Here is a 21,007-nt window from a genome sequence, read left to right as displayed (position 1 = left end):
ATCACATGTGCCACGTACCAAAAAAGAAAAATGAAGAGGGGAAGGCATAGGGAGACACACCCACAGAAAGGAAGGCCACATGAAGACAGACGCAGGCACCAGAGTGATGGAGCCTCAGGAACACACAGAGCCATCAGGAAGTGGAAGAGGCCATGAAGGATTCTGCCACAAAGGCTTTGATGGGAGCATGGCCCTGCCAACACCTTAATTTCAAACTTCTAGCTTCCAAAACTGAGAGAGGATAAACAGCTGTTGTTTTAAGCCACCACCAAGTTTGTGGTACTGCAACTCTGGGAAACTGATTCTGGGGGATAATACTGCAAGGGCTCAGCTCACCAGCTGATTGAGGACTGAACAAGATGCTGTATGCAAAATACTCGGCACCTGCACAGAGTCTGCACTCAATAAAACATTACTGTCTCTATTGCAGTTGGCCCTAGAACAACATAGGGGTTGGGGGGGGCCAGTCTGTGTGGAATCTAAAATCCATGTCCTGCTATCTCTGCCTCAAACACAAAGAAGATGACTCACCCAAGGACAGGAAGCTAAAACAGTTTTGGATAGCATCAGGACTCAAACCCTAGTTCTTTTGATTCCACATCTTATACTTTCTAATCAGACACAAACTTTCCCCACACTGAGTTGCTGCTGCTAAGTCACTTCAGTCGTGTTCGACCTTGTGCGACCCATAGACGGCAGCCCACCAGGCTCTCCCATTCCTGGGATTCTCCAGGCAAGAACACTGGAGTGCTTGCCATTTCCTTCTCCAATGCAGGAAAGTGAAAAGTGAAAGTGAAGTTGCTCAGTCCTGTCTGACTCTTCACGACCCCATGGACTGCAGCCTACCAGGCTCCTCTGTCCATGGGATTTTCTAGGCAAGAGTACTGGAGTGGGGTGCCATTGCCTTCTCCACACACTGAGTTAAAGATCTATAAAATGAAAATATAGGTACTATATTTATTGGGGAAAAAAATCCACATGTAAGTGGAACCTCGCAGTTCAAACACGCCTGTGCTGTTCAAGGATCAGCTGTATTGTGATATTGCCATTTTCTGGTTTAAGTTTGCCAGACTTCTCTCTCCAAGTTTAAGTCTTTTAAAGGGAAGGACTCTGTATTCTTCCACAGCACCTGGCACCATACATGCATCGTGTCTGCCTTCAGTCTTGTCTGACTCTTTGCAACACTATGTAGCCTGTCAGGCTCCTTTGTCCATAGGATTCTCCTCACAATAATACTGGAGTGGGTTGCCATGCCCTCTTCCAGGGGATCTTCCTGACCCAAGGATCGAACCCGCATCTCTTATGTCTCCTGCACTGGCAGGCTGGTTCTTTATCACTAGCCACCTGGGAAGCCCACTTGGCACCATGCTGAGTACCTAAATTCCACATGAAGAAAAGATTTGCCAGATCAAGTCTGGAAAGAGGTCACCTGGATAAAAGCAAGGGCCCTGGCATCAGACCAGCCTGGCTTAATGCTGCTCCATCACTTAAGAGGCGGCTGATCCTTGGTAAATTAGTTTACACATGTTATCATCTACAAGTTACAAATCATCCTAATTTGCACTCATCTCACACTCTAGTAAAGTAATGCTCAAAATTCTCCAAGCCAGGCTTCAGCAATACATGAACCGTGAACTTCCAGATGTTTAAGCTGGTTTTAGAAAAGGCAGAGGAACCAGAGATCAAATTGCCAACATCCGCTGCATCATCGAAAAAGCAAGCAAGTTCCAGAAAAACATCTATTTCTGTTTTATTGACTATGCCAAAGCCTTTGACTGTGTGGATCACAATAAACTGTGGAAAATTCTGAAAGAGATGGGAATACCAGACCACCTGACCTGCCTCTTGAGAAACCTGTATGCAGGTCAGGAAGCAACAGTTAGAACTGGACATGGAACAATAGACTGGTTCCAAATAGGAAAAGGAGTATGTTAAGGCTGTATATTGTCACCCTGCTTATTTATTTAACTTCTACGCAGAGTACATCATGAGAAACACTGGGCTGGAAGAAGCACAAGCTGGAATCAAGATTGCTGGGAGAAATATCAATAACCTCAGATATGCAGATGACACCACCCTTACGGCAGAAAGTGAAGAGGAACTAAAAAGCCTCTTGATGAAAGTGAAAGGGGAGAGTGAAAAAGTTGGCTTAAAGCTCAACATTCAGAAAACAAAGATCATGGCATCTGGTCCCATCACTTCATGGCAAATAGATGGGGAAACAGTAGAAACAGTGTCAGACTTTAGTTTTTGGGGCTCCAAAATCACTGCAGATGGTGATTGCAGCCATGAAATTAAAAGACGCTTACTCCTTGGAAGGAAAGTTATGACCAACCTAGATAGCATATTCAAAAGCAGAGACATTACTTTGCCAACAAAGGTCTGTCTAGTCAAGGCTATGGTTTTTCCTGTGGTCATGTATGGATGTGAGAGTTGGACTGTGAAGAAAGCTGAGTGCTGAAGAATTGATGCTTTTGAACTGTGGTGTTGGAGAAGACTCTTGAGAGTCCCTTGGACTGCAAGGAGATCCATCCAGTCCATTCTGAAGGAGATCAGCCCTGGGATTTCTTTGGAAGGATGATGCTCAAGCTGAAACTCCAGTACTTTGGCCACCTCATGCGAAGAGTTGACTCATTGGAAAAGACTCTGATGCTGGGAGGGATTGTGGGCAGGAGGAGAAGGGGACGACAGAGGATGAGATGGCTGGATGGCATCACTGACTCGATGGACGTGAGTCTGAGTGAACTCCAGGTGTTGGTGATGGACAGGGAGGCCTGGCGTGTTGCGATTCATGGGGTCGCAAAGAGTCGGACACGACTGAGCGACTGAACTGAACTGAACTGATGAGGATTACAGATAATAAGTTAACAAGTAAGAGACAAAGACCTTTTGAGCACAGAAACCTAAAACAGGACTGACAGAGGAGACCCTTTCAAAATCAGAAATTGCTCATCACTAGCAGAAATGTCACAAATATGGTTTAGGAACAAGATATGCCAGAATAATATCTATAATGTGCATGACAGGTCTATGAAATTAAGTGACTCTTGTGACATAATAAGAAATGATGAAGAAGCCATAAAAAAGAATGGACAAGATATGAACAGATAACTCACAAATAATATATAGGAAGCCAATAAGTGTATAAAAATTATCAACCCCACCAGTGATCAAAGAAACCCAGATTAAAACAATCAGCCATGTCCCAACTAGCAAACAGGAAAAGTTTTTAAAAATTAATAAGACTCAATGTTGGTGGAGATACTGGGAAATAAATATCTTCGCATGGTCTTTCTAGAGAGACTGACTGCCAGTAGGTACAGGGTTTCTTCTGGGGTGAGGGAAATGTTCTGGATTAGAATGGTGATGGTAGTACAACACTGTGAATATACTAAAAAAAAAAAAAAAAAAGCCCACTTAATTATACACTTTGCTACTGCTAAGTCGCTTCAGTCGTGTCCGACTCTGTGCGACCCCATAGATGGCAGCCCACCAGGCTCCCCCGTCCCTGGGATTCTCTAGGCAAGAACACTGGAGTGGGTATTATACACTTTAAAATAGTGAATTTTAGGGAATTCCCCAGTGGTCCAGTAGTTAGGACTCCATCCTTTCACTGCTGATTCCGGTTCATCCTGATTGGGGAACTAAGATCTCACAAGCTGCATGGTGCAGACCTCCCCCCACCCAAAAAAACGAGTGAAATTTACATTATGTGAATTATATCTCATTTCTTAAAAATTGCCCCAAAACAGTTCAGTCAGATTTGGTCCATGGAGCACAGTTTGCCAACCCCTGTCCTTGGGCAGAAAGTGAGTCCTGGTCCCTTATGTTGCCCAAGGCCAGGTGCAGTGCCTGACACAGAGGGGACACCTGGGGACAGTGTGCTCAGTTAGTGGGAAGGGTCACCATTCAAATGCCACTTGCCTAGGAGAACTTGCTGGTACACCAGGGCTCACTTCTCAGCATGTCCACTGTCCACACTGCACCTCTGAGGAGTATTTTCACAACCTGTGAGGACAACCTCACCAGGGCCAACACAACCCAACATACTTTGGCCCTGGCTTACTCATTATATTGGTCTCCTGAGGCCGCTGTAACAAAGGACCACAAACTGTGTGGCTTAAAAAACAGAAATTTTTTCTTACAGTTCAGACAGCCTGAAGTCCTAAATCAAGGTGTCAGCACCTTGCCCTGTATGAATTTCTGGCCCACGGAAATCATGAGATAATGATTGTTGTTTGAAGCCATTATGTTTAGGGGTAATTTGTTCCATGAACAAATTGAACCTTTGTCATTTGTTGACAGATAAATGAACCTTGTCTGTTTTGTTCACGGCTCCATCTCCAGGACTTAGAAACTTGTGCCTGGCATGTAGTATGTGCTCAGTTAGTATTTGTCAAGAGAAAACCAGCTTGGACTAGAACCAAGAAGTTTCATTATGCATCTTTAAAGTTTGAAAGGAAGGAAGCATAAAGCAAAAGGAAGGGCGTAGGGAAGGAATGGAGTGGGAGCTTGGAGTCAGCAGATACAATCCAGTATATATAGAATGGATAAACAACAAGGTCCTACTCTGGCACAGGGAACTATATTCAGTATCCTGCGATGGGGACTTCCCTGGTGGTCCAGTGGCTAAGACTCCACACTCCCAATGCAGGGGACCTAGCGTCGATCTCTGGTCAAGAACTAGATCCCACGTGCCCACATTGAAGATTAACGATCCTGTGTGCCACAGCTAAGACCTGGCACAGTCAAATAAATAAATATTCTGTGATAAACTACATTGGAAAAGAATATTAAAAAGAATATGTATATGTGTATATGTATATATGTGTGTGTGTGTATAACTGAATCACTCTGCTACCCAGCAAAAATAACACAATATTGTAAGTCAACTATACTTCCATTTTTAAAAATAATTTTAATCAATAAATTAATTTAAATTAATGATTGATTTTGTTAATAAATAATATTTGATTTTTTTAAAAAAGAAAATGGGAGGAAGATATGAAAGGAATTCAGTTCACTCCAACACCCTGGGATCTCTTTTCCAGACCCTCTTTCAAAGGGTTGTCCCAGAAGACAGGAAGGTGAGAGGACCCCAACCCCAGGACAAGGCAAGGCAGACTCACTGATCTGTACCACACAGCTGGCTCCCAACTCCGGCCCCACTATGTGGCTCCCGACACACTTGAACTTCTTGCCATCCGACAGCTGGGACTGGCTCAGCATCTCCACCCCCAGCTTTGATGTTCCCACGACCACACCTCCTGGCTCTTCTGTCCACAAGAAGTCTGGGTCTGGGTATCCCCCAGCCCAGCGACAGTTGAGCTGCAGTGAGAACAATCCTGGCGACACCTCTGCCCAGCACTGGGGGGCTGACGGAGGGGGAGCTGCAAAATACCAGAGAACATGGCCTTAATCACAGGCTAAAATGAGCCACTGGGCTGACTCTAAGGATTACAGGACCAGGGTATCGGAGAAACAGCAACTCCAGTTAGTGCACCTTGAAATAAATCCTAGCACAAATCAGTGCCTGGCAAAAGTCGGGTTTCCCCTGCTGGGTGTTAAGTCTCTGAAGAGATTTGCATTTCTCACTAGCCACATGTGGCTATTTGATTTAAATTAATTACAAATTTAGTTCCTCCGTCACACTACCCACATTTCCTAGTAATCACAGGTAGGAGGTGGCCACTGAAGTAGACCACACACAAGAGAATATCTCCATCATCACAGAAAGTTCTACTGGACACTGCTGATCCCTGGAGGGCATAACAGGGAGAGAGAGACTTATTCATCCCCAATCCTCAACACACACTTTTTTTTTTGCTATGTGCAAATACAGTTTTTAAAAAAAATATATAAAAATTTAACAAATTACAAACTTGTAACCCATGTATTCATAATTATACATAAAAATAGTTATGTATTATGTATATAGCATATATTTATATATTTTATATAATATATAAATATTTTATATAAAAGCATTTTCTATAATATGTAGATATTTTAAATACTTTATATATTTTATATAATATACATAAATAGAAATTTGGATCTCATATGGGTAGATATGTGGCATCTACAAGAAAAATTATTGGAAATACATCAAAACGATGGTGAGAGTACAAGTGATTATTTTCTTCTTTCTACTCATCTGTGTTTCCCACAACAAGGAAATGACTTTATATAACTTTATACACAATAAATGTCATTTATGATAGAGAGCATTGAGACCTAACAAAGGCTCTGAATAATGTATAAAGTAAGTGTGTCATTACCCTGCCTACTAATTTGTTGTTCTCATGCTCCCTTTCATTAGCATGGATTATGAGTGCACCCTGTGTTTCTACAGTGGTTTTCCTCCACTGAATGTGTGCATGAGTGTATTTGGTTGTTTCCTCACCTGCAAAATAAAGCTTCATGAACTACGTGTTCTTAACAGCGCTAGAGGGCCTGAGTTAATGGACAACATGAGTAAGGACAGATGAATGGATAAACAAATTGTAGTAGATCCATAAAATAGATACTCTTCAGCCATAGATGAAAACAAGTACTGACACAAGCTACAACAGGGATGAACTGTGAAAACATGATGCTAAGTGAAAGAAGTCAGTCCCAGGGATTTCCCTGGTGGCCCAGTGTTTAAGACTCCGTGCTCCCAGTGCAGGGGGTGAAGGTTCCATCCCTGTTTGGGGAATTAATGATCCCACATCCCATGCATTGCTGCTGCTGCTGCTGCTGAGTCGCTTCAGTCGTGTCCGACTCTGTGCGACCCCACAGACGGCAGCCCACCAGGCTCCCCCATCCCTGGGATTCTCCAGGCAAGAACACTGGAGTGGGTTGCCATTTCCTTCTCCAATGCATGAAAGTGAAAAGTGAAAGGGAAGTCACTCAGTTGTGTTGGACTCTTAGCGACCCCATGGACTACAGCCCACCAGGCTCCTCCATCTATGGGATTTTCCAGGCAAGAGTACTGGAGTGGGGTGCCACTGCCTTCTCACTGCAGCACCCCCCACAAAAAATAACCTCCATTAAAAAAAAAAAAAACAAGAAGCCAGTCCCCAAAGGTCACATACTGTATGATTCCATTTATATGAAATGTCTCGAATAGGCAAGTTCATAGATATAGAATATAGGTTGGTGGTTGCCAAGGTCTGGGGAAAGAGGGTATGGGAATGACTGCTTAATGGGTACAGGGTTTCCAAACTGGGGTGATGAAAATGTTTTGGAAATAAACATGATGGTTGCACAACACTCTGAATAGACTCAATGCCACTGAATTGTACATCTTAAAATGGTTATACATTATATAGTTTCACCTCAAAAAAAAAAAACAACTTTAAACCTGGCATAAATTCCCTTCTGTGGCTCACAGGGACTCTCCTGTACCCCTAGTTAGCAGCGAGCTTTCAGAAAAGGTAACATTCTCTCTGACATGCAGTTTGGGTGTGTCCATGTGTGTCGAGGGAACCAGAGAAGCAGGTTAGGACCTGTGTATCAGGGAAGTCTTTGCGCACAAAGGGAGGCACAGACACACAGGTCACCAAGGGTCAAGGTGGAGGAGAGGAGGAGGGGCGCATTTCTTACGCACAGTAGACCAGGAGCTCGGTGGTCACCTTTCGATGTCTCCCGCTGAGCACGTTTTTGGCCAAACAGGTGTAGTTCCCTTGCAAGTTCTGTGACATTAGTAACAGCGTGAAGCAGCTGGCTGTCAGGTTGTTCCCAAAGAGTTCGGTGGTGGAACCTGGGGCCTGGAACCACCACTCAACCACAGGCGGAGGCTGGGATCTGCTGCTGCAGCTGAAGTCCACCTGGGAGCCCTTGGCTGCATAGAGGGTGCCGTTGGGGAGCCTGCCAGTGCTGGAGATGTTGACCTCAACCTGAGAGGGGCCGTCTGCAGACAACAGGGCAGTGGGGAAGGCAGAAGAGTTAACTGGAGCCCCTCATCAGAATTAAGGGACATAGAAATGATCAAGCAGCAGCCAGTGAAGATGACAACACTACTTATTATGTGACAAATGCTGCGCTGAGTGCCCTTAGGCATGCTCTTATTTGTTGCTATTGTTAAGTCGATAAGTCATGTCTAGCTCTTTGCAACTCCATGGACTGTAGCCCGCCAGGCTCCTCTGGCCATGGGATTTCCCAGGCAAGAATACTGAAGCGGGTTGCCATTGCCTTCTCCAGGGGATCTTTCTGAAGCAGGGATTGAACGTCTGTCTCCCTTATTGCAGGTGGATTATTTATCTGTGAGCCACCTGGGAAGCCCATGATATCACTTATGTGGCAAATGTTGTGCCAAGTGCCCTTAGGCATGCTCTCATTTACTCCTGAGCAATGACATGAGCTTTACTGAGGGGATCAATCCTTAGACAATAGGGAAAATGCAAATTGATCCTTTTCAAAAACACTGATGAGCAAAAAAGGTATCTGTGCATTAAAGAGTTAACATAGCAGGACTTCCCTGGCAGTCCAGTGGTTAGGACTCTGTGCCCTTACTGCCTGGTCAGGGAACCACAAAACAAAAAGAGAGTTAAGGTAACAGACCTGGGTATGCTTTCCTTAGAAAAGCCGGTCTATAAGGTTGGCCTTGGCTGGTGACTAAGACCTTGGATTTCAGGGGGGTTCCCACCATTCCCAGAACTGGTAAGAGTGGGGTTCACTGGGGCTCACTGGGTTTATGCTAAGCACCTGCTTTCCTTCTGAGAGTCTGGAGTTTCGGTATGTGCTGGGCAGAGGATGCCTACATGACCAGCCTCAGTAAAAACCTAGGGCACTGTGTCTCTGATGAGTATCCCTGGCAGACAATATTTCAAACGTGTGGTCACAATTGTTGCTGGAGGAATTAAGCATGACCCATGTGACTGCACTGGGAAAGGACTCTTGCAAGTGTGCTCCTGGCTGTCCTGTGAATTCTCCTAGGGAATCAGTGAGCCAGGGGGTGGTCTTGGGGACCCCCCACACAATGTCACACTGAAAGAGAAGGAACACTGGTTCCAGCCCCAATCTTGAACTCCACTTACTAGCTGTGTGACTTTTGGCAAAGTATTTAACCTCTCTTAAGCCTCTGTTTCCTCATCTATAAAATGGGGGGATGCTAGAACCCATTTTATGGGGTTGTCATGACAACTAAATGAATTACCATTATACAGTATTCAAAACAGTGCCAGAAATGTCCTCCCACCATTTTTACCCAATGCGCCTAAGATGCCACATCCTCTTTGATGAAGAGATCCATCACCTATTTATGCTAAAGTCCTGTAGAGTGTTAGCACTGCCAGAGACTTCCTCTTAAGAAGAATTCAGAAACGGCAATGCTTGGCCAAATGAATACATCTATGACTGTAGAATTCTGAACAAAAATATGCCAGCAAGGACTTCCCTGTTTGGTCCAGTGATTAAGAATCTGCCTTCCAATGCAGGGGACATGTGTTCAATCCCTGGTCCAGGAAGATTCCACATGTTGCGAAGCAAGGAAGCCCATGTGCCACAACTACTGAGCCCTCAAGCTGCAACTACTGAAGCCTGCATGCCTAGAGCCTGTGCTCCACGACAAGAGAAGCCACCACAATGAGGCCCAAGCACAGTGAAGAGTAATCCCCGCTCACCGCAACTGGAGAAAGCCTGTGCACAGCAATGAGGACTCAGCACAGCCAAAAAAATAAATAAACAATTTTTTTTAATGCCGGGGGATACATTATTAGAGGGAGGAGACAGCCTTCCCAGGGCCCCTTAAAGTACAGAAACTACTTCACCTATTTTGGGGCCACTGTGTAACTATAGGAATTGTGAGTTTCTGAGCAAACTATTCTTGACAATATGCATTTCTAGTTGGAGCTGGCTTCTAATAGTTACAATGATTTGCTGGAATCATGTCACTTCCCACGGAGGGTCTGGGGAAAAGTTATATTGTGGTTTGGGAGGTGCTCAAATCTCCCATTGAATGCTGGCAACTAGCTGGGTAGGTAGGTGGACCGGCAGGTCCTAGGGAGTGCCCACAGCTGGTGCGCACCCGATCAAGCACAGGGTATCTCTGTGGTATTAGTAGCCACGTCTGGACCAGCAGAGATATTGTGGTAGGCTGGGCAGCCTGGGTCTACCAAACTGTGGCCTGGAGGGTCACAGAGGCCTGTCATGAACAGTGCAAACCCCCAGAAACTGACTGGGAATGGCTTTTGACCAGCACAATCCTCAGAAAAAAAATGGTGTTGGATACAAGGAATGGATGAGAATGAAGCAGATAGAAGGGTTAAAAAAAATTAAATGAGGGAAACTGAAGGGTTTTCTGAATTGAATGTTCAAAAGTTGCAGTTCATCTATAAACCCTTGGGTTGAGTCTGCTTTTTTTAAAAATTTTTTTTAATAGTTCTAGAACATAGGACTCCTCATTCCCAACCTAGGGCTTAGGAGTCAGTTTATCCTCAGTTTTATTTGCTTATTTATTTTTTGGCCACACCACTTGGTTTGTAGGATCTTAGTTCCTTGACCAGAGATCAAACCTGTGCCCTCTGCATTGGAAGCATGGAGACTTAATCACTGGACCTTATGGGAAGCCCCGAGTCTGCTTTCTTAATTAAAGCTGATGCCACCCATATAAGATGAACTTAATAAATGTGTGTGTTCTAACTGCTCCACCAAAAACAAACAAACAAACAAAAAAAGCTGATGCCATCTTCTTAAACCCTTGGGGTTCTCCCCCTATTCTGACTACGAAGAAGGCGGCCCCTATTTCCATCCCTCCTACCTTTCTCTCCACCCTGCTGCTATTCCTAAACAGAAACCACCAGCCACTTCTGCTTGTAGGATGATGGCGGCAATCACTCAAAGAGACAGATGGGGAGGAAACAAAAATAAAACAGCAAACAAATAAACAAAATACAGAGTGCTTACAAAGGTTTAGCATCTTATGGAGGCCATGGTCATGTCAAGTTCTGACTTGCGGATGAACACCTTAGCTTATTGTTATGGGTGTGGACTCTGGACCCAGACACACCCAGGTGTAAATCTTACTGCCACTTCTAGACGGACAACCTCGAGCAAGTGTCCTTCCCTTCTCTCAGCCTTCTGTGCTTCCTATGAAATGAAAAGAAAAGGAGGAGCTTCTACCACCAGGTTACCAAAGGCTCCAATGAGGTGAAAGAAGAAGAATTCTTACCCTGGTATTTTGACATGTGGTTGACATTCTATGGGCTTCTCCTGTGGCTCAGCTGGTAAAGAATCTGTCTGCAATGCAGGAGACCTGGGTTTGATCCCTGGGTTGGGAAGATCCCCTGGAGAAGGGAAAGGCTACTCATTCCAGCATTCTGGCATGGAGAATTCCATGGACTGTATAGTCCATGGGGTCGCAAAGAGTTGGACACAACTGAGCGACTTTCACTTCATTAATATTCTATACATGTTATCTAACATTGTTATCAATAGTACACCTGTAGACTGATTCTAGAACAGGCATCAGCAAATCCACTGTCTCTTTTTGTACAGCCCACAAACTAAGACAGTATTTACAGATGAACTTTCAAAATTGATTTGAGAGAAAACACTAACTTTGAACCTCAACTAAGAGAAATGTTATCTCCCCGACAAAGAATTCCATTGTTCTAATTAATAGGCCTGTACTACCAAAGAGTACTCAATTCTCTGGTGGTCCACTGGTTAGAACTATGCTTTCACTGCTGAGGGTGTGGCTTCAATCCCTGATTGGGGAACTAAGATCCTACAAACCGTGTGGAGCAGCCAAATTGAAAAAAGAGAGAGATGAAATATAGAGGCAAATGCAACAACCCCATTGACTGCCTATCTCCCGACTGGCCACTGTTCCTGTTCAAAAGGCCAAAACCCGGAGGCTGTTATAAGCATACGTCTCTGCTTCAGATGAGCTTGGCAAGACGTGAGTTAATCAAACTTGGGCAAGGGCCATTCCATCTTCTGATGAGACCAGCAATCATTCTTCGGCACACCCAACACCCCCTTTCCCCAGGACCTTATGTTGTAACGGGGCACAGTGCCACTACCACCATCACAGAGCGTGTACAAATCAGATGGGCCCAATTAGTCAGAGAACATGGGGCTTTCTCGAGGCTCCCTTTCCTCCAAGTCTGGCATGGCAGTCACATCCCTGGCTAGACAGAAGCACTCCTATCCTCCAAACCCCAATTGAATCATCCAAAGGGGCTCCTGGAGGTGGATACAAACCAGCTTCCTCATTGCTCATGTGCCCACCAGCTCCAATGCTCCCTCAACACTTGCCTGGCCTGAGAAAAACAGACACAGCGAGAGACTGGCATAGTGTACCACTCAACTCCCCAGTGGCTACAAAATGATCGCTTGAAAGAAGCACAAAGTCTACTGAAATGTGTTAAGGTCCATGCTACTCACTGTAAAGGCAGAAAGTGAAGAGGAACTAAAGAGCTCTTGATGAGGGTGAAAGAGGAAAGTGAAAAAGTTTGCTTGAAACTCAGAGTTTAAAAAACTAAGTGGCATCCGGTCCCATCACTTCATGTAAAATAGAAGGGGAAAAAGTGGAAGCAGTGACAGATTCTATTTTCTTGAGCTCCAAAATCACTGCGGATGGTGACTGAAGCCATGAAATTAAAAGACGCCTGCTCCCTGGAAAAAAAACCATGACGAACCTAGTTGTTTGTTCTCGTTTAGTCACTAAGTCATGTCCAACTGCTTTTCGACCCCATGGACTGTAGTCCAACAGACTCCTCTGTCCATGGGATTTCCCAAGCAAGAATACTGAAGTGGGTTGCCATTTTCTTCACAAGGGGATCTTCCCAACCCAGGGATCAAACCCGCATCTCCTGCATTGGCAGGTAGACTCTTTACCCCCTGGGAAACCACCTGGGAAGCCCAGGACAAATCTAGACAGTGTATTAAAAAGCAGAGACATCATTTTGCCAACAAAGGTACCTATAATCAAACCTGTGGTTGTTCCAGTAGCCATGTATGGATGTAAGGGTTGGACCATAAAGAAGGCTGAGTGCTGAAGAATTGATACTTTTGAATTGTGGTGCTGGAGAAAAAAACTTTTGAGAGTCCCTTGGGCTGCAAGGAGATCAAACCAGTCATTCCTAAAGGAAATCAATCCTGAATACTCATTGGAAGGACTGATGTTGAAGCTGAAAATCCAATACTTCGACCACCTGATGTGAAGAGCTGACTCACTGGAAAGGACTGGGATGCTGAGAAAAATTGAAGGCAAAAGGAGAACGTGGCAGAGGATGAGATGGTTTGATAGCATCACCGACTTGATGGACAGGAATTTGAGCAAACTCTGGTTGATAGTGGAAGACAGAAGAGCCTGGCATGCTACAGTCCATAGGATCGCAAAGAGTCGGATACAACTTAGTGACCGAACAACAATAGCTAGCCCCCCAGACTTTCTGCAGGTAAACACACAGCAGTTCTAACATCATGCCCACCCAGTGTGGAGGCAAAAGGGGATGGGTAAGGCAATGGAAAAAACAGCCATGGAAATCCTGAACTGCTCTGGACTAAGGGATTTCTGTACCCTCAGAAGCAGCAGCCCCAGTCCTGATGGCTAGATTCTTCAACCGCATCATTAAATTAATAAGGAACAGTGCAGAGCCCTTGCTCCTGAAACAAATAACAAAAGCACATCACAGTACCCATTCCAGGCAGGTTGAATCACCCCTAGCCTATAGAAAACCTTCCTCCTTGGAAGATAGAGGCATCAAATGCCCACTGATGGATAAACAGAGATCCAGGTGGTAAGGAGGATGAAAGCTACCAGCCCTCATACAGCCAGCTTCGTGTTTCTGCAGCATTTCTGTCCATTCACACATTCAAGGTCATCTTCAGTTCTTTGTATGTTTTGGATATGGATCCCTTATCATTTGCAACTGTCTTCTCCGATCTAGTAGTTGGCCTTTCTGTTTTGTTGATAGTTTCTTTCATTGTGCAAAAGCTTTTCAGTCTAATGTAGTCTCATTTGTTGATTTTTGCTTTTGTTCCCCTTGCCTGAGAAGACATATCCAAAAAAAAATTACTGGGGAAAAAAAAGAAGACAGCATTCCAAGCATTGGGACAGTCACAATTGTGTGTCTGACAAGACCAGAGTTGTAACAGAATGGACAGTGATAGAACAGTGATAGAAGAGTGATAGAAGGATCTTGGATTTGATTGATGATGTTGCAAGGCCACTGAATGAGCTTCCTGAACCTGAACAGGACAAGAGCAGCACCACAGAATCTGTTAAATAACAATAAATGAAGTGGACCGACATGGCCTTACAGTACCTCCATGATAGTATCCCTCCCATAAGAAACTGATGCCTGCCTCCTTGTCCATCATCAGATTCTTTTTAAAATACACAGATATAAAACATTGTTTTTCAGTCTCCTAACTTGAATCTTTTAGTGATAGAGCAGCACTCAAAAATGTACAACTAATTTTGCAGTAGAAAAATGGTATATATACCATGTACATACCATGTATGTACATATATATACACATAATACAATGAAATACTATCCAGCCATAAAAAAGAATGAAATCTTGCATTTGTGACACTATAAAACTAGAGAATACTATATCAAGTGAAATAAGTCAGATTGAGAAAGACAAATACTGTATGATTTAGATATGTGGAATCTAAAAAATAAAACAAATGAACAAATATAAAAATCAGAAACAGAGCCACAGATACAGAGAACAAATAGGTGGTTGTCAGAGGGGAGGGAGGTGAGGAGAGGAAAGATATAAGTGAAGGAGATTAAGAGGTACAAACTTTCAGTTACAAAATAAATGAGTCATGGATATGAAATATACAATGTGGGGAATACAGTCAATAATTATATAATACCTTACAAATAGCTGTGAAAAGAATACAAGTGAAAAGCAAAGGAGAAAAGGAAAGATATAAACATCTGAATGCAGAGTTCCAAAGAATAGCAAGAAGAGATAAGAAAGACTTCTTCAGTGATCAATGCAAAGAAATAGAGGAAAACAACAGAATGGGAAAGACTAGGGATCTCTTCAAGAAAATCAGAGATACTAAAGGAACATTTCATGCAAAGATGGGCTCGATAAAGGACAGAAATGTTATGGACCTAACAGAAGCAGAAGATATTAAGAAGAGATGGCAAGAATACACAGAAGAACTGTACAAAAAAGATCTTCACGACCCAGATAATCATGATGGTGTGATCACTGACCTAGAGCCAGACAACCTGGAATGTGAAGTCAAGTGGGCCTTAGAAAGCATCACTACGAACAAAGCTAGTGGAGGCGATGGAATTCCAGTTGAGCTATTGCAAATCCTGAAAGATGATGCTGTGAAAGTGCTGCACTCAATATGCCAGCAAATTTGGAAAACTCAGCAGTGGCCACAGGACTGGAAAAGGTCAGTTTTCATTCCAATCCCAAAGAAAGGCAATGCCAAAGAATGCTCAAACTACTGCACAATTGCACTCATTTCACACGCTAGTAAAGTAATCCTCAAAATTCTCCAAGCCAGGCTTCAGCAATACGTGAACCGTGAACTTCCTGATGTTCAAGCCGGTTTTAGAAAAGGCAGAGGAACCAGAGATCAAATTGCCAACATCCACTGGATCATGGAAAAAGCAAGAGAGTTCCAGAAAAACATCTATTTCTGCTTTATTGACTATGCCAAAGCCTTTGACTGTGTGGATCACAATAAACTGTGGAAAATTCTGAAAGAGATGGGAATACCAGAACACCTGATCTGCCTCTTGAGAAATTTGTATGCAGGTCAGGAAGCAACAGTTAGAACTGGACACAGAACAACAGACTGGTTCCAAATAGGAAAAGGAGTTCATCAAGGCTGTATATTGTCCCTCTGCTTATTTAACTTCTATGCAGAGTACATCATGAGAAATGCTGGACTGGAAGAAACACAAGCTAGAATCAAGACTGCCGGGAGAAATATCAATCACCTCAGATATGCAGATGACACCACCCTTATGGCAGAAAGTGAAGAGGAACTCAAAAGCCTCTTGATGAAAGTGAAAGAGGAGAGTGAAAAGGTTGGCTTAAAGCTCAACATTCAGAAAACGAAGGTCATGGCATCCGGTCCCACCACTTCATGGGAAATAGATGGGGAAACAGTGGGAACAGTGTCAGACTTTATTTTTCTGGGCTCCAAAATCAGTACAGATGGTGATTGCAGCCATGAAATTAAAAGACGCTTACTCCTTAGAAGGAAAGTTATGACCAACCTAGATAGCATATTCAAAAGCAAAGACATTACTGTGCCAACAAAGGTTCGTCTAGTCAAGGCTATGGTTTTTCCTGTGGTCATGTATGGATGTGAGAGTTGGACTGTGAAGAAGGCTGAGCGCCGAGGAATTGATGCTTTTGAACTGTGGTGTTGGAGAAGACTCTTGAGAGTCCCTTGGACTGCAAGGAGATCCAACCAGTCCATTCTGAAGGAGATCAGCCCTGGGATTTCTTTGGAAGGAATGATGCTAAAGCTGAAACTCCAATACTTTGGCCACCTCATGCGAAGAGTTGACTCATTGGAAAAGACTCTGATGCTGGGAGGGATTGGGGGCAGGAGGAGAAGGGGACGACAGAGGATGAGATGGCTGGATGGCATCACTGACTCGATGGACGTGAGTCTGAGTGAACTCTGGGAGCTGGTGATGGACAGGGAAGCCTGGCGTGCTGAGATTCATGGGGTCGCAAAGAGTCGGACACGACTGAGCGACTGATCTGATCTGATCTGATCTGTCTGGTGCCAGATCATAACTCGAGTTGTTGCAGTAATCATTTTGAAAAGTACGGAAATATCAAACTACTGTGTTGTGTAACAAGAACTAACATAGTGTTGTAGGGCAATTATATTGGGTTGGCCAAAAAGTCTGTTCGGATTTATTTGTAAGTTTGGCCAACCCAATAGTTCAAAAACAAACAAACTCATAGAAAAAGAGATCAGATCTCTGGTTGCCACAGGTAGGCTGATGGGAAGAAGGGAAACTGGACGAAGGTACAAACTTCCAGTTATAAGATAAATTAGTATTAAGGCTGCAATGTGCAAAACGATAAATATAATTAACACTGCTGTGTGTTATATATGAAAGGTAAGAGAGTAAATCTTAAGAGTTCTCATCATAGGGAAGATTTTTTTTCTATTTAATTTTGTATCTATATGAGATGACAGATGTTGACTACACTTATTGTGCTCATCATTTCAATGTGTATATGTAAATGTGTATACGTATGTGTATATGTGTATGTATGTACCTACATGTGTACACATACACATATGTCCATGATGTGTATAAGTAAAATCATTGTGCTGTAAAGCACAATGTCAATTATACCTCAATAAAGCTGGAGGAAAAAAAATTTTTTTAATAACAAAACAAAACCAAAGTCACTTACAGATAACAATTTGTCACATCTCAGAATTCTCCCTGTAGTTTCCAAGGCCATCTTAGAATGTTTCCAAACTCTTCTCCTTAAGAGACTAAGTTATCAACCACATGAATAGTAAGATGGGAAAAGCAAAATTCGGGCCCACAGAGTCCCTCACACACAGCAAATCTTGTTGGAAAAGCTCAGGTGTACTGATTGTTGGGAATTTAAGATGCATTTTTTCCCCACAGGAATCCTGTCACCTGCTTAACCAGCTGAGAGAGAGAACACGAACCAAGTGCATATACACTGTGTGCCAGCTCTGTACTGAAGGCTGCACATGTTTATCTCATGAATGTGTGCAGGGACTCTCTGCCTAGCTTGTACTATTACTCCTGAATTCACAAATGATAACTAAGGGTGGAGGAGTTCAAGTGACGTCCCCAAGGTCACAAAGACAACAGCCAGCAGGGCCTGCATTTGAACCTGGGCAACTAGGCTTCAGAGAGTATGCTCTCAGCCAGTCAGCAACACCACCACAGAGGTAATGGTGGGGTCAAGCCCAGTCCATTTTCTGAAACTCCCATGCAGAAATGAGGGCTGAGTTCCAATCTGAGATGCCAAGGGCTCACCTTCAGCCACTGTCTGAGGAGCAGGAAGGGGCTCCCTGGTGCCTGGAGGGGTATGGTGTAGCTTGCGGTCTCTCCAAAATGGGAACACAGCCTGACGTTCCAGAGGGTTCCTTTTGGTGTATGTGAAACCAGAGGATATCTGTGCTGTGGACTGAACACTTGTTTCTCCCCAAATTCATATGCTGAAGCCTGTGTCCAGTGTGATGGCATTTGGAGGTAGGGCCTTTGGGAGGGGGTTAGGTCCTGAGAGCAGAGCTCTCATGAAGGGGATGGGTGCCCTCATAAGGAGAGGCCCCCAGAGCTTGCTTCCTCCCACTTTGTTCTCTACCAAGGAGAGAAGATACTCATTTACCAATCAGAGAGCAGGCCCTCACTAGACAGTGCATCTGCCAGCACCTTGATCTTGGACTTTCCAACCTCCAGAACTGTGAGGAAGAAACGTTTATTCTTTAAACTACTCAGTCTATGATATTGTTATAGCAGCCCAAACTGACCAAGATAGCCTATGTCCTGTTTTCATGAACAAGCCCTACACCAGTCAGGGACACCATATGTTTCCAAATGAAGTTTCCATAACACAAATCACACCACAGTAACTCAGAGAGCTCAAAGCACCATTTGAGTTTAGTGACTTTTTAAAAAAATATAAGTTCACTTTCATCACAAGAAGACCTTGTATTTATCTCCCTCAGGGCAATAATGAAACTAATCCATCCTCCAATAAACTTAGCCAATGATTAATAAGTTAGTGTCAGATAAAATCATCATAAACCAGATAGAGTGATGATAAAATAAAAACCCAAAGTTGTAATGCCACCTTACTCCTCTGAGGTCAAAAGCAAAGACATTTAGGGACTTCTTTGGTGGTCCAGTGGTTTAGACACCACACTTACACTGCAGGGGGTGTGTGTTTAAGCCCTGGTCAAGGAACTAATAAGATCTTGCATGCCTCATGGTGCTGCTGCTGCTGCTGCTAAGTTGCTTCAGTTGTGTCCGACTCTGTGCGACCCCATAGACGGAAGCCCACCAGGCTCCCCCATCCCTGGGATTCTCCAGGCAAGAACACTGGAGTTGCCATTTCCTTCTCCAATGCATGAAAGTGAAAAGTGAAAGTAAAGTCGCTCAGTCGTGTCCGACTCTCAGCGACCCCATGGACTGCAGCCCACCAGGCTCCTCCGTCCATGGGAGTTTCCAGGCAAGAGTACTGGAGTGGGGTGCCACGGTGCAGCCAAAAATTAAAAAAAAAAAAAAAAAGACATTTATTGACAGACCGATATGAAGGAATTATTATTATTTTTAGATCCTGCAGCATGCAGGATCTTAGTTCCCCAACCAGGGATCGAACTTGTGCCCTGTGCAGTGGGAGCATAGTATTAACCACTGGACCGCCAGGGTAGTCCCAAAGGAATTATTACTGTTTGGCAGCTGGAGTGAGGGAGGTCTGTTGGCATCCACCAGGAACCAATAAGAACTGGGCCAAATTGGGTGACATTTTCTGATACACCCACATTCATTCTGGGTCATTCAACAATTTATCCAGACCAAAAACATTGTGCTTGCAAATTCCATAAGCCTTGAGAGTTGGTGGGAACCTTAGAAACCATCCAAAAATCTAGACATGTCCTTGAAGCCTCTCTTTCCTTCATCCTCCATTTTTAACCCAGCAGCAAATCTTGGCAGTCTCCCTCCAAAATATTCTCTGAACTGTACATTTTCATCCTGACTCTGACCACTAACATCTTGTACCTCTGACTGGCTTCCTTGTTTTTCATGTTACCAGTTTTCTTTGTGAGGAGACACATCCATTCTCTATGTGTAATTTAAATGATACAAGACATTACTAGCTTACAGTCACAGGGGTGCCTCCTACACCTAGAATAAGAGTCCCAGTTATCTTTACCAGTTGTGTTAGTATCCTTGGGCTGCCTTAACAAAGTATCTCAAACTAGACAGATTAAAGGAACAGAAATTGGGACTTCATTGGTGGTCCAGTGGCTATTCTCCATGCTCCCTACGCAGGGCACTGGGTTTGACCCCTTGTTAGGGAACTAGACCCCACATACCACAACCAAAGAGTTTGTATGCTGCAACTAAGACTCAGTGCAGCCGAATACATAAATAAACATTTTTTTTAAAAAAGAATAGAATTGACTCTCCCACCATTCTGAAGTATGAAATCAGATGTCAGGAGGGCCATATTCCTCTCAAGGCTCTAGGAGAGAACCCTTCCTTGCCTCTTTCCTCGTGGCTGCTGCTTGTGGCCATCTGTCTTTGGCGTTCCTTTGCTTGCAGCTGCACTACTCCAGTCTCTGCCTGCCGCTGTGTGAGTTCTCCCTGTGTCTCTGTCTTTGCATGCATTTTCCTCCTATAAGGATAACAGTCAATTTTAATTAGGGCCCACTCTAATGACCTTATCTTCTGGGCTTCTAAGGTGGCACAGTGGTAAAGAATCTGCCTGCCAATGCAAGAGATGCAGGTGTAATCCCTGAGTTGGGAAGATCCCCTGGAGGAGGGCATGGCAACCCACTCTAGTATTCTTGCCTGGAAAATCCCATGGACAGAGGAGCTTGGCGAACTATAGTCCACGGGGTCACAAAAGAGTTGGACACCACTAAGTGACTGAGCACACAATGACCTCATCTTAGGTTGACTGTAATTGCAAAGAGCCTATTTCCAAATGAAGTCATATTCACAAGTACTGAGATTAGGAAATCAACATATCTCTCTGGGGGATACAATTCAACCCACAACACCAGTCCTACCCAGCCCCACGTGGTCTGGCCCTGCCTCTCATATCTCACACGTCCTGCCTTCTCACACCCTGGGTTCCCACCACACCAGCTGCCTTCTCACCTACACATGCACCATGTTCAACTCGCCTTGCACCAGTTCAATTTCTGCCTGGATCCCCCCTCTCTCTTTTGCGTGACTGGCTCCAACACATCATTCACTGTCAATGTCACTCCTTCCAAAAGCTCCTCTCTGACCCACCCATGTAAAATGTTTCAGAGAATCACATCACGCCACCTCAG

At 44.1% G+C, this 21,007-nt stretch overlaps 1 protein-coding gene across 3 annotated transcripts in view; it reads right to left on the bottom strand.

Annotated features, from left to right (window-relative positions):
- The window catches only part of VSIG10 (V-set and immunoglobulin domain containing 10), a 43,182-nt gene that overhangs the window by 12,358 nt on the left and 9,817 nt on the right, over nucleotides 1-21,007 (bottom strand). For 2 of the 3 annotated variants that reach the window (XR_008703699.1, XM_055551056.1), the window contains exons 3-4: nucleotides 7,595-7,897; nucleotides 5,130-5,390 (exon numbers count right to left, since the gene is read on the bottom strand). Coding sequence is in view for 2 of the 3 variants with exons in the window: in XM_055551056.1 (XP_055407031.1) it covers nucleotides 5,130-5,390; nucleotides 7,595-7,897 (564 nt within the window). In the remaining variant the exon portion in view is untranslated. The remainder of the gene's footprint in view (nucleotides 1-5,129; nucleotides 5,391-7,594; nucleotides 7,898-21,007) is intronic. The other variant, XM_055551057.1, reaches the window with a different exon arrangement.

Source organism: Bubalus kerabau, chromosome 16, assembly GCF_029407905.1.
Source record: "Bubalus kerabau isolate K-KA32 ecotype Philippines breed swamp buffalo chromosome 16, PCC_UOA_SB_1v2, whole genome shotgun sequence".
NCBI classification, from domain to species: domain Eukaryota; kingdom Metazoa; phylum Chordata; class Mammalia; order Artiodactyla; family Bovidae; genus Bubalus; species Bubalus kerabau.
This window is presented reverse-complemented; position numbering and strand designations above follow the sequence as displayed.